General features: G+C 42.3%; 1 protein-coding gene across 9 annotated transcripts in view; it reads left to right on the top strand.

Moving 5' to 3' along the window:
- The window catches only part of Dclk2 (doublecortin like kinase 2), a 149,545-nt gene that overhangs the window by 106,691 nt on the left and 28,355 nt on the right, over nt 1-14,499 (top strand). For 6 of the 9 annotated variants that reach the window (XR_011708025.1, XR_011708026.1, XM_027926770.3 and 3 more), the window contains 3 exons: nt 8,158-8,233; nt 9,314-9,422; nt 10,380-10,437. Coding sequence is in view for 6 of the 9 variants with exons in the window: in XM_027926770.3 (XP_027782571.1) it covers nt 8,158-8,233; nt 9,314-9,422; nt 10,380-10,437 (243 nt within the window). In the remaining 3 variants the exon portion in view is untranslated. The remainder of the gene's footprint in view (nt 1-8,157; nt 8,234-9,313; nt 9,423-10,379; nt 10,438-14,499) is intronic. The other 3 variants (XR_011708027.1, XM_027926771.2, XM_027926773.2) reach the window with 1 other exon arrangement.

Genomic DNA, 14,499 nt, shown 5'->3' with positions numbered 1-14,499 from the left:
CAGGAATTCCGGAGCTGTTGAGCTGGGTGGTTCTGGACCAAGCTTTTTCGTGAGGTCACGGTCACAATGCAGAACAGGGCCACCGTGGCCCGAAGGCTTGACTGGGAATGGAGGCTCTGCTTCCAGGGCGGCTCCTTCACTTGCTGGAAGGTTGGAGCCGGCTCTGGGCAGGACGCCTTGGTTCCTCACCCCAGGGACCTCCCCGTAAGTTGGCTTGAGTATCCTCAGAACATGGCAAACCACTGTCCCCTGAACCAAATGATAGAGAGAGAGTAATGGAGAAGCTCTGGTTTCTGTGACCTAACTTTGGAGGCCACACCCCATTATTTCCATAATGTCCTGGGAGTCACATGACATCAGCAAATTCATGACATCAGTGTGTGAAAATCAGGTGAGGTGTGGGGGGCCATCTGGGAGTCTGGCTGCCACACCAGCCTTCTTCCATTTACACCTACCAGCCACCCCAAACCTCTGCCTTGGGCTGTCCCTGCCCCCCAACCTGTCCTCCCAACTTCCTGTCCACCCTTCTCTTTGAAGGCTGTCACAGTCTCTCCCCATCAGTCCCATGGCTTTGTTCTCCTTCCAGCTCTTGATTTTCCAGACTGATCCCCCTCTGTCCCTTCTTCTCCTTCTCTTCAAATCCATCCCACGCTCTGGCATTGTTTTCTTCTCCTAATCCCCGTCTTCCTGGTTTTCCCCTTGACCTCGGCCTGTGATCTGTTTCCTCTGCCCGGGCTCCTCAGAGTCCCTTCCATCTAGCTGATAATTTTCCCCTGCAGGAATATTTACTGTGCTTAAATCACAGCATTTTCTTCGGGACGGATAGGCAATAAAGAGTACTAAATGTGTCATCGGCTGCCAGACAGATGAAGAAAGCATTTCCCCTGCACTTTAATTCATCATCCATGTCCCAGTTTAAGACTTTTAAGGCAGTCGTAACTAAGGGCCTCAGAGTCACGGGCACATCTGTGGACACGGAGGGATAAATGCCTTGCATTTGGAGGCTGCGGTGTCTGCCCGGGGGCTGTCTGCCGTGAGCATTCTCGTTGGTTGAAAGAAGGACGAGAAAAGTACACTTGGAACATTAGCCAACATCTTGAGATTATAAACTGTCTGATGTGCTGATACTTTATCTGATGCTGTCTCCTGGGTCTGCTGGTGGTGAAAGATCCCCTAGATTTGTGAAGTGCGATGAAAGCCCTGGCAGTATCTCATCCTGATTGGCAGAGCTAAAACGTAACTCTTTGACCTCATGAACTTGAAAACTTCTTTTCGAAGCTGTGAAATGTAAATCCACAGTAGCCGCTGACCTTCGACGTCTTTGCTTCTCCCTGGAGCTTTGGCTTTTCTGTTGTATTTAGAACTGGTTAATAATCTTCAGGACTAAGCCGCTGACCACTTTGATGCTGTTTTCATTACCCCCAAACATTGGGTGGTGACTTCATCTTTGAACATAATTGATTTTGTTAGAAACCAAAACAAAAGGAGGGACTGAGCCATTCTGAAGGCTTCAGTTCCTGGAAAAAAATGAGCCGTAACATTGAATCCCAGACCCTGTTTGAGGACAGTGTGCTGCATGTTGTGGTCACTCAGTGAATCTGGCACATTTGGGTGCTAGTGGCTCTTGTGGGCTGATGCCCGCCTTCATGTAGGTGGAGGGAGGGTTTGCCATGCAGATCAGTGTGTCACTTGGATCAATTGCAAGAACTTGATATGAACTTGAGTAACACATGTTCATATTAAAGGTCCCCTTATTCATGAGTGTGGGCTGTCAGAAATTCTTCTTGGTGGTAACAGGAGGGAGGTAAGACTTAGGGGTTGTCATAGTGGCCAACTGTGGTAGCCTCTACGGTTGGGACTGAAGAGGCAAGTCCCTGTCCTGTCCCTGTGGTGTGCTGGGAAATTGGTAAGACCTCACAGTGAAAGCCTGCAGCTGTTTTTACTGGGGAGCACCATAATACTACCTGTCTCTCGAGCAGGAGTCAGTCAGATGGCACTTCACTTGAAAGTCTCACAAGCACGTGACGAGGTCCTGTGCTGATGCAGCAGGCCACGTAGTCTCCTGAGGTGGCAGTGATTCTGAGGGACAGAAAAACACAAGCCAGCAGAGTCTCCCAGCCCCTTGGTGGACCACTTAGTGGGCTGCTTTCTTAATCCTGTGTTCGCATGCACAGTGCATTCCATTCATCTCAGTTAACCAACCACAAACCTCAAATGACACTAATTTTGTCACATGAAACCGAATCTGAGGGATGCTGTAGGTAGGAACACTTTGTGACCAACCCTTTGGTGCTGATTCATTCATATCTCATTACTCATATTAAAGTACTTCAAAGTGTTCTAAAGGATCGGAAATCCAGTATATCCACAACAGACCTTTCTATTCTTAAATGCATTCCAAATTCAGCATTTATAATAATTTACACCAGCTTTACTTCTAGTTAATGGAATTGGTGCTTTTGTTTAAAAAAAAAATGAAGTACAAAAATGAAGCAATCTTTTCACAGATATTTTTCCCATCTTCAGTATACTTTTTTTTTTTTGAGAGAGAGAGAGAGAGAATGAATTTTAATATTTATTTTTTAGTTATTGGCGGACACAACATCTTTGTATGTGGTGCTGAGGATCGAACCCGGGCCGCACGCATGCCAGGCAAGCGCGCTACCACTTGAGCCACATCCCCAGCCCAGTATACTTCTTTTTAAAGAAGAAATTTTTCTTAACTTCTTTGTGAGGAAAGGTTATACGCTTATCAATTTGTTTATCATGAATTTCAGAAATGTTACTATGTTATGTGATGGAAAGACAGTCTCTCTTTTTTTGTTTTTGTACCAGGAATTGACCTCGGGGGCACTTAACCACTGAACCACATCCCCAGCCCTTTTTTATATTTTATTAGAGACAGGGTCTCACTGAGTTGCTGAGGCTGAGTTTGAACTTGCACTCCTCCTGCCTCGGCCTCCCGAGTCACTGGGATTACAGGTGTGTGCCACACGCCTGGCCATAATCTGAAGACACTCTAAATATGCCTGAATGTATATTTTGATCAGTGAATTGGAAATTAGTGACATCCCTTAATTATTCAATAACCTAGTAGGACTTCTCTTGCGATCTTAGAAAATAGGATGACAGGGTAAGAGCAGCTGAAAAGTGCCTGTACTTTGGAGTTAGAGCTGGTTTTGGATTCCAACTCCACTTTGGCTGTTGTGTTTGGGAAAGTTACCTAACATCTCTAAGATTTATTTTTTTCACTGGTCAGTGGAGTTGCTGATAATAACCAATTCATATTAAGTACTCATTTCGAGATTTGGCACAAAGTAGGCATTCAACAAACCATAGGGGGCTTTCTTTCCTTTTCTTACAAAGCAAAGGTTGTTGTTTGGCTGTAGATAACTTGCAGTGCTTAGACACTCAATAAGTGACAGAACTTAAATCATGTCGGGCACAGTGGCATACACCTATAATCCCAGTGTCTTGGGAGGCTGAGGTAGGAGGATAACAAGTTCAAAGTCAGCCTCCACAACTTAGCAAGGCCCTAGAGCAACTTAGAGAGACCCTGTCTCTAAATAAAATATTAAGAAGGAGCTGGGGATATGGCTCTGTGGTTGAGTGCCCCTGGGTTCAAACCCCAGTACCAAATAAAAAACAAAAACGAAAAACAAAAACCTTAAATCATGGTAGCTGGATAATTAATTGCAATAACTGCCAGAAACTTGCTCCACAGATGTCGTCCACCTTGGCTGCACATTGGATCATCTGTGGAGCTTTAGAAGAGGCTGAAACCTGGGCTCGACCCTTAGTTAATCTTGGGTACAGCCTGGCAATAGAACTTTTTAAGGCTTCCCCCGTAGTTCTAATACAGATGCAGATAACTCCCCCTTCATAGCAGCAACCATACCCTGAAGGCTATTCTGTTTTTGAGTTTAAAAGAACAGTGTAAAACTTATGTTGCAGGAAAAGCTTTCCTAAGAAAGTTCGTGCAGACGAGGACTTTTTGTGCTGGCCAAATTCTGCCCGTTGTCTGGGTTTTTTATTTTATTTTTTAATAAAATGTTATTGAAGCACAGCTGTGCTCGTTTTTAAAACATTTTTTAATTTGTTTTTATTATTTACTTATTTATTTGCACATGGTCTCTGTCTGCTCAGTTGCAGAGTTGAATAGTTGCAACAGAGACCATATGACCCCCCAGAGCCTATAATGTCACTTTCTGGCCCTTGTTAGAAAATGTTTCTGACCCTTGCTGTTGATCACTTACCAGCTGAACTGTGGTGCCATCTTCAAACACATTTGAGGACGTTAACTGGCTACCCACAAATGCCTTCTAGATTCTGCTCAAGTTTTTCCTTTTTTTTTTTTAATAAAAAAATAAAAATAAAAATGAAATCCCATCTAGCCTTCTGCTCAGAGGTCAGTCATGTGCTACAGGCCTTGAATAACCCTTGTGGCTGCTCTTTTCTGAGAAGCCTATTTCTGAACAAAACTTTAGCTTTTTAGGGTAGCACTTAACATTCCTCTCTAAATTTTAAGTCTTGTAGAAATTGGAATAATCCACTTATCAAAGAAATTTCTTGTAGGATGCTGACACAAGGTCCTGGCTAAAAGCATAGACAGCTGGAGGTCGTCATCGAACTTACCCTGTCAGCTGCAGAGGCCCTTTCAGACGTCGATGGCAGTTGAGAAAGTCTTGTTGCTTTTTCTGCTGTTTTTGAGTCTTTTATAAGATGTTCTTAGCAGGAGAGCAATTCTGGTACATTCCCTTTCCTTGCTTACTCACAACAATGGAGCTATTGTTGCTAGAGGGGTAAGTGGGGGACACAGCAACGCCAGGTCCTTTCTGTCACCTGTGCTTCTTGGCCAACCAGGACCTGTCTAAGGAATTATATCCCCTCTCCTCCCTGCCCCTGCATAACCCATCTTGCTGAGCCAACTGGTAATAGCCGTCATTTTGTGCGTACCAAGGAGGACCTCAGCACTGGGGTTGGTGAACGCTCGTGAGCATTGTAAGGGATTTTAATAAAAATCGTTATTTTTTAACACGAAATGGAACAGTTTTTGTCAAAAATACCATGTTCAATTTTTCTGGTGCTGCTTTAATCCCTGTTTCAGTAAGAGTCATTCTCTTACCAGGGAAATACGAAACATCCTGCAGGGGAAACAGAATTCTGTGCAGTCTCGCGCTCTTTGTCGCTCTTTGTCTGCGTGCCCTGCTGTTAGCGCGCCGGGAATGCTCTGCCTGGTGTTTAGCAGGGGCTGCCTCCCGTTTTCCAGGGATCTTGGTGAATACCGTGGTTTTCTGGTATCCCTGGAGAGCCAGGCTTCATACTGGGAAGTCAGGTGAACCTGATCAGAAGCAGAGCGACTCAAGGATACAGCGCAGGGCTGTGCCCTGGCAAGACAGCTCCCTCTCGGGGCTCCTTGGCATTACTTGTGACCATGAGAACCTGCCCTGGACTGTGGAGGCTTCATGGAAGTGTGTTAAGTGTGCTCGTCCGTCTGCCCCTAGGACTGGAAGCTTGGGGGCAGCAGTAACCCTCTCTCCCCAGCTTGCTTTTAAAACAGCACAGGTGGTTACTGTAGATGTTACTAAACAGTGAGGAGGGAGAAAGGAAAATTGTCTGATTTTGACTCTGTTCAGCTGTGCTATACTAAAATTATCCCCTTTATATTTTCATTTTCTTCATGAAAGCCTTATTTTCAAATAAAGGCATGTATTGGATAAGTCACTCATTAAATTCACATAGGATTTTTAAATGCTTGAGGTTTAACTCTTTAAAAACAGTAGTCAATTTTGGAACATGTTCTTGTCATCACCATTTGCTAAGGCGGCTGCATTTCCTGGTGAATTAGGGAGGCCTTTGTCAGATACACAGGGAGGTGGCATTTCACTTGGCCCCAAGCCCTCTCCCTCCACGAGGTCCCTCCTCCTCTTGGTCTCCAGGCTTCCGCCCAGTTGCCATTCTCTTTTTGGGGCCAGAGAACCAGCTTTCACCACCTGTTCTGTTTCCTGGTCTCTCTGTCTGCTTTTTGTCTCCCTGAAATCCTAAACACAAACCGGGTTTGTAATTATTGGGCTGGACAAGGAATCAGGATAGGGTAAGAGGGTGGAGGGTAATCAAAATAAACACTGGGAGAGTTACAATGGTTCACAGGAGCTCGGTGAGTAGACGCTGGGAGGGGCTGGATGTGTGCCTGTTCATGCGAGGAAGGATGCTGTTTCAGCCCTGCTGAGACTTGGTTTCCAGTCCTGGAATCAGGCAGGACAGGGCAGTTTGCAGCAAACCAGTACTTACTCAAATTAGATCAGGAAAAAGGACTTGCAAGAGTGTTACTTGCTTCCAGGAAAACTGAGCAAGCAGGTCTCAGGCTGAGCCCATGGACTGCCGCAGGGGGTGTGGGGACTGCACACCCACCTACCCAAGGTTCTGAGGCTCTGAGTGTGGAAGGGAGATGGTTCTTGCCCAGTGTCCATGCCAGACCCGGCCAGCTATGGACTGAGACTGTGTGGCTGCCTGGCCCAGGATATGAGATTTAGACCTGCAGGCAAACAGATCACTGCCCCTGTCATTCTCTGGCATTAACAATCCAACTCCCCAGTTGTTTGTTCTGGGGTCAAGCAGTAACCAGCAGGGATCTGTTTATCTTTTAAGATTTCACTTTCTGGAAAAAATTATGTTGTTCTTATGTTTATTCCATTAAGAATTTGGCTGAGATCAGCTCAATTGGGATCTGATCGTTGACAATTTTCAATCTAGAAACAGTTGGGATAGAGGTAGGGGGGGATCAATTCTGAATGAATGTTTAGCCAGAGGTCTCTTATAGCCATTTGGTAGTCAACAATTCAAAACATTCAGTCATCTCAAGGTTCTGTGCTAGGGATGTAGCTCGGTTGATAGTGCTTGCCTTACACGTACAAGGTGCTAGGGTTCAATCCCTAGCACCACACACACACACAATAGTTCTGTGCTAGGTATTTCAAAAAAAGGTCTTGATAACTAATGTTGAGTTTGTGTTATGCTACAGTACCTGTGCTAAATTATTTTTTAGATATGAGCTAATTTTTATTCTCTATCAAATATCTAGCTGTTTGATGCTACTTTTTCCATTTATGGAGCAGAAATTTAAGACTTGGAAAGTTTAACTTAAAAAAAAATTATTTGAGTGAATGTAAGTATAAGATGCACGAGAAAAGTTGCAAGAAATATATTGGTCAGGTAGATAGGGGTACAGATTGAGGCTTGAATGCTGTGTTGAAGGTTTTGGGGTCATTCTGTTGGTGACAGTGACCCATTAGGGTTCTTGGATCCTGGGGGTGATATTATAACTGCCCTTAGGAAAAGTTTCTTTGGTAATAACGTGTGATAGAGGAGAGACTGACAGCAACCAAGTGACCTCTGGTGAGGGACCAAGGAAGCCAGGGGAGCACCTGAGCAGGGTGGTAGCTACGGGTGGGGAACGGAATAGAGAATACTGTGATTTTCTCCTAGGCTTATCATAAGTCCCTCTCTGGGCCCTGATTTCTAGCTTTTAAACATTATCTCATAGAGTGCTACCAATTCTGGAGTTGCCTTCAACTTCAATGCCAAAAACATAAATAAAACAAGAAAAAAGCAAAAGAAAATGTTAAATATTGAAAAGTTTGATGGTCCACCTATTACGTTTTGTTGTTTGGCAATAAAATGACTGAACTGTTAAAATAGATGTTTGGCTTGGAGCTGTTAGAATTGTCTACAATTCTAAGCCTTATTTTGCCACTAATAAGAACCTTAATCATCTGTGATGCCACAAAGTCTCCTTTATTTTACCAAAGTCAAATGCAGTTTCAGGGCTGAGGTTGTGGCTCAGTGGTAGAGCACTTGCCTAGCACATGTGAGCCACTGGGTTCAGTCCTCAGCACCACAGAAAAATAAAGGATTGTGTGCACTTTAAAAAAAAAAAAAAACAGTGTCAATTTTCCTGCTATCTAGTCTGACTTGAAAATATATCTAAGAAAGAAATGCATTAATGTGATGTGTACAGGAAGAGAGGTGAGATGAGAAGAAGGGAAACGTTTCCTCTCTTTCTATATCCTTCTATGTTTCATGGTCTATTCTCTAAGGACTCTTGAGCCTGGGTCTGTGAATGCATCCTAATAGGTAATGGCCATTCTCCTCTTTCAGCAGATTTCTGCTCATGGCAGATCTTCTTCCAATGTGAATGGTGGACCTGAACTTGAGCGTTGCATGAGTCCTGAAGGTAGTTGTCAATCTGATCATTACTTTATAAAGGAAATCATCCAGGTGAACCCAATAGTCATCCCAAACCCACTGGTGTCAAATTATGATCTTCCTCAACATGAATGTAGTCGCGTCACCTGTTAGCCCAGTTAGCCTTAGTGGGTGGTAGGGTTGAGGTCACTTCAATGTATATAAAACCTCATTGTCATTAATTAGGCCACTGCATCTTCAAAGTTGAGACTTGGGCTTTATTTTTCTTTGATAATCTGCTTATAATTCCTAAGTTCATTTCATTTTTCTCAATTAAATAACAAAAGTGTATGTCTCCTAACTGCTGGGCACTGGACACATTTTGAGAAGTAGTTTCTTAACCTGTGTCCTAAAACACACACACACACACACACACACACACACACACACACACACCTTTTTAAGAAGGCTTTGAGCCAGGTGTTAACCTTCAGAAGGCATCTTACCTGTATAGAACTTTCTTTACCAGAAAAGTTAGAGATATTGTGCTGGTACGGTGGTGCATCCTGTAATCCCAGCAATTTGGGAGGCTGAGGCAGGAACATTGCAAGTTCAAGGCCAGCCTGGACAAATTAGTGAGACCCTCCTCAATTTGGAGAGACCCTGTCTCAAAGTGGGGAAAAAAAAGACTAAGGATGTAGCTCAGTGGTATAGCTCTTCTGTGTTCAATTCTCAGTACCAAAAAAAACAAAAGAAAAAATGGAAATCTTGAACTTTTCTAAGATTAAATCCCTCTCTCTATCCCCTTCCTTTCTTCTTTCCTGAGCATTGACAAGAATTTGGAAAAGTTCTAGTTAGACTTCCTTTTTAACCAAGGCTAATAATTTATTTCAGCTGATATTTCAAGGATTTGCTACGTTTGTTGATTTTGTTGGTTTCTAATTCCAACCAACAAGGTCAAAAGGAAATTGGTGATTTAGGCATTCTATTTAGGAAATATGCTGAGATTTTCTTTAGCTTCACCATAGATTTAGAAATATAATGTGTTGCAGTTTATTATTTTAAAATATGTAGGAATCAATACAAAATGCTGATATTTCCTTTAGATTTGCTTTTATCCTTTTTGCAGGTGTGAATGGAAACAGGTGCTCTGAATCATCAACTCTTCTTGAGAAATACAAAATTGGGAAGGTCATTGGTGATGGCAATTTTGCAGTAGTCAAAGAATGCATGGACAGGTGAGTGGGTAGTGAGGGTTCTGGGTTCGTCTACACCTATGGTTCTCCTTTGGAATTTATTCTTTCTTCTGGTGGTGGTGGTGGTGGGGGGGGGCAGTTATTCATGATGAACTCAGACCTTCCTGGGAAGTCTGTCTTTTCTCCTTCCTGAAAGAGTCTTTCTTGAGGACTAGCTATTTGACATGTCACATACAGATTGACAAGAAAAAACACATATATACAAATAGAGTGTAAAATATGTGACTTCTAAGGACTTGTTAGAAATATGAAGCAAGGTTTGGTTTACAGTAAATAAAAATTCATCTTCCAGGCAGGGCCTCATCAGTGGGTCCTCCAACTGCCTAGCAGAAGCAGCCGCACTGGAGAGAACTGTCAATAGAATGGTGGTTTTCTCTGAGCTGTTCTTGGTTCAATATTTTTTGATACATTCAGATTAAATCATGTTAAGATGCTTGTGTCCAAGGAAATGATCTCTTTGGTGGCAGATACAGCCACTTAAAGGTGTGAATGATATAATACCAGAAAGTCTGGGGCAACTTTCCAGTTTTGAATCATAGGCACACGTGACTAATGTATTAATGTAAAGATACATTAATTGATAATAAAATGTTTATCACTGAAGGTGATTCCCAATTTTATTATGTTTCCTAAGAGATCTGTCTTGAGATTTAAGTGGGGAAAAATGATTTCTTGTTTAGCTCTGATATAACAGAATTTCAACACTTCAAATATGAGTTAATAATACTATAATAATATTTATAAAAGGAATTTAACTAACATGCATTGTTGTTTGGGATTTTATTTTCTATTTAGAGTACCTTTTTTTCTCTGAGACATCGTCTTAAACGTGCAAAGGAAACAGCCAAACTTATTCCCTGAGTCTGTGCTCTATGGGAAATTAGGAAGGATGGTATCTGTGATTGTGTCTTTAAATGGTCCTCCTCTGATTACTCCTAGGTCCACTGGAAAGGAGTTTGCTCTGAAGATCATAGACAAAGCCAAGTGTTGTGGAAAGGTATGGTATGCATAACTGCTTCCTAAAAGAAAGTGAAACAATGTGACGTAATGTTTAGTACAGGGAATGTTTGACAAGACCATCATGGCAGGACCTGACCCCCAGGAACAGCCGGGAAAGAAGTCAGATGGTTTTTCCTGCTGTTAATCCTAATGTTAATCCTAAACCAGTAAATTGATTTGATCTTGGTTCTAGTTATAGAAAATACAAGTTCTCTTCTCTGGATGATGCCCAGTTAAAAATCTAGCAACTTTCCAGAGGTGTGTTAAGGTGTGTGAGGGGCCTGAGAGGGCCCAGTTCCAAGCTGTGGTGGTCTTCCAGCTTCACAGGATGCCTGGATCAAACAGCAGACTCCATGCGGATGACGTAGTGGGCAGCACGAACTTCATGTTTGCTTTGGTTCCCCTCAACTCCCAGGCTTTGTGGAAGGGATAGGAAGGGGCCCCATAGAAAGCTGCACACACAGTGGTCTGTATCTGATCTGAAGATGCACAGGCTTAGACAACCCCAGCCTGAGGAGGGAACTGCTAGCAACCTGCCCCGACTTTTCCCCAGAAGAAAACAATATTTTTATTTTCGTGGTCATGAATGAAATCTGCCCTTTGCCCCTGAGGGAAACCCTATCCATATGTTCCAAGAGTACTAGCTATACAGACATCCTTGAAATGATTGGAAACCAATGCTGATCAAGATTTGCATGAACACTGTGCTGAACTGTATTGTCAGCAAGATCGACTTTTTTTTAATCCTGTCCCAACTCTCATCCTGGGTGGGGAAAGATGAACTGTTGAAATGTTAGAGTACTGACACTTTAACTTTGTTTGCAAAAACGAATATTCGCTGACAATGATTACATTGACTTTTACAGATTCCTTCCTGGTAGATAGTCTGCTCTCTTGATTGGCATGCAGGTGTAGAACCACAGTGTCCAACACTGGAGCTGCGAGCCTCAAAATGAGGCTAGTCTGAATTGAACTATGTGGTGGGTGTAAAATACACACCATATTTTGAAGGCTTATACTATGAAAAAGAATATAAAATATTTCATTAATATCTTTGTATTTGGATGATTATAGAATATTTTGGATATATTGGGTTAAGTAAGTTATATTTTTAAGTTGATTTTACCTGCTTTTAATATTTTAATGTGGCTATTGGAAGACTTATAATTACAAATATGGATCACATTGTATTCCTGTTGGACAGTGTTACTATGGGGACAGAATATATAAAGTTTAATCCTGGCTCTGCCTTTTCTTGCTGTGTGACACCACCCACCCCTAGTAGAGGGGGAGGGGTCTCTTTTTTCCTCTAAAATATATTTACCAATAATACCCAAAAGATTAGATTAGTTGTAACGATTGAATCAACGGATGGAAAACGTGTAGAGAAGTGCCAGTGTATTTAGATAAGATTTTGGTTTTTTGGCAGTGCTGGGGATCAAACTCAGGTCCTCATACGTGATACACTAAATGACATCTCTGGGCCCACATGTTAATGTTGTTAATATTCCAGGGGAATGTAGACTTTAAAATTAACAGGATTTGATGTGATAGTAATGATTTTACATTTATGGAACTCCCAAACTAGTCTTCACTGGACATCTACAAAATTATATATTTTTCACAGAAAACTTAAAATGTTGTGACACAGTTTTAGAAAAATCTTCTTCTCAGAGTCCCTGAAATAGAGAAGCCAGGAGGGAAATTTGTCATTCACTCCCCGCCATCCTGCTGTGTGATGGTCAGCAAAGCAGAGACTGTGAAGTGTCTCCTTTTTAATATTTACTTTAAATTTATGTGCTTTTACTTATTCTAACAATATTATTAGATTTTTCACTGGCAATGGCCTTTTCCCCATATGTAACCGTTGCTTTCTCCATCTGTTGTATAATCTAAGCAGAATGTTTCATAATCTGGGGAGCCAGGTTCTATACAATTAACATTTTTTTAAAAAAGTAAAAAAAAAAATTGCTATAGGAAGAATGCTGTTTACCTGATTAAAATTTAAATAGCTATTTTGCAGTTGCAAAATAAAACTTTGTATGATAAAAATTTTAGTCTGCTGCACCAAGTGCTGAGACAAAGGGGTAATTTCAAACACTGGGGTCTTGTCTTTCTTTATTATTGAATGTCATTCTGTTTTTGTAATTCTTACTCCTCTGCTTATTTGCATCTTTACCTTTTCCTTATTTGAACAACTATTTCCACATTAAGACTGTATCAAATTGTGGTTTTAAAACTTTGTTATAAGTAAGTCAGTTTTTCTCACCACATTTTTTTTTTTTTAACTTTTTAAATTTTTTTGCAGTACTAGGGAGGGAGCTCCATCCCCAGCCCTTTTTTTGAGACGGGGTTTCACTGAGTTGCCAAGGCTGCTCTTGAATTTGTGCTCCTTCTGCCTCAGCTTCCCAGGTCACTGGGATTACAGGCCTGCACCACTGTGCCTGCCTGAAATTTTATTTGCAGATAAAAATTGTCTAGACAATTTTTTAAAAAAATTTAGGGGTGCATTTAGCCACTATTCTGAAGTATTTTGGGTTAAATGCAGGAAGTTAATTATGGTGAAAATGTCTGCGATTTTTAAAATATATTATTTATCCCAGATGTACTGGAACTTTGTACATTGTCTTCACTGACGCAAAACATTTGTATGAGCTTCTACAGATAAGGAAGCAGAGATTTAGATTAAATAGCTTCCCAGAAGTCACAGAAGCAGAACGGCGGCTGGAATTTGGGGCTGATTGGTGGCCTGTACATTGGCCCATCTGCCATACACCCCCTCTGGGTTCAATTTATTTCTTCATGGTAAAAAGAACCTGGGAAAAATGCTCATCTCTCTTGCCTTTTGTTTCTTCTTTTTTAATATGCACGAGCATTGATTGATTGATTGATTTACCTAGAACTTGGTGTGTGTGTGTTGATGTGCAAGACACTGGGCTAGGAATGGATAATTTAACAGATGAATTGTCACCAACTCTGTAGGGAGTTACAGGAGCTCATGGGAAGCATGTGGGAGAGAAGCAGGTGACCAGTGAAGGTGCCATAGAGCAGGAAGCATTCGAGCTGGCTCTGGAACCGCAGTAGGATGTCAGTAGGCACCAGTGGAAGAAAAGCCTACCAGGTAGCTAGAACAGCTGGGCAAAGTCTCAGAGGACACAAATCATGTTAGGTCCTTCCAAGTGGGAGATCAGTGCAAGATCTGCCTCAGGGCCAGGCTTAAGGAGGCTGTTGAGAAGGCTATGGTTTTGTGAATGTTAAGGATTCTTCCAGTTTTAATACTTTCTTTCATTCTAAATAAATGTTTTTTGAATCTCCACTGTGAACGAAGCCCTGGGCTTTCTGCTGTAGTACCTAGATATGGTCCTTCTTTCTCTCCCTGCGTGTAGTTTTGCATTCATGACCTACACGTTATGAGCCCTGTATTGGTCATCTTTGCATCACTGTGTCCAAAGTAGCTGACTAGAATATCTTGGAGGAGGCAAGGTTTATTTTGGCTCAGGGTTTCAGAGCTTGAGCTGGTGGCTGTCTGAGTTAATTACTCTGGGACCAAGGTGAGGTAGAACCTCATGGCCGAAGGGTGGGGTGGAAAAGTGGTGCTCCTTTATGGCGGCCAGGAAGCAGGGAGAGCCAGGTTAAGAGAGAAGCCATGAATACTGCAACTGGTAAGGTCAAAGGGCCAGGCTGCCCAAGCCCTTTGGAGGGCATATCCCTCCAGGTGTCCTTGATGTTCTGCTGTGGAGTTACGGGACCTGTTTGCTTGGCTGGGTTTGGGTACCATCCTTTCTTTCTGTGCCTCTATTCCTCTCTTTCAGAATGGGAATGTTTACTCTGTGCCATTGCATATTGGTTATCTGTAACTTGCCTTGATCATCACAGGGGCTGACAGCCAAGAGTTTGCCTTGAGTTTCAGAGGAGACTTTGGACTTAGACTTTTGGCCAAGGCTGGAACTGTTAGGAGTATGGGGACTCTCAGAGATGAGCCAAATGCATTTTGCTTTCTGAGATGCAAATGAGCTTTTTGGGACTCAAAGGCAGAATGTTATGATTTGGATAAGAGATG

This window comes from Marmota flaviventris, chromosome 7 (genome assembly GCF_047511675.1).
Source record: "Marmota flaviventris isolate mMarFla1 chromosome 7, mMarFla1.hap1, whole genome shotgun sequence".
NCBI classification, from domain to species: Eukaryota; Metazoa; Chordata; class Mammalia; order Rodentia; family Sciuridae; genus Marmota; species Marmota flaviventris.
This window is presented reverse-complemented; position numbering and strand designations above follow the sequence as displayed.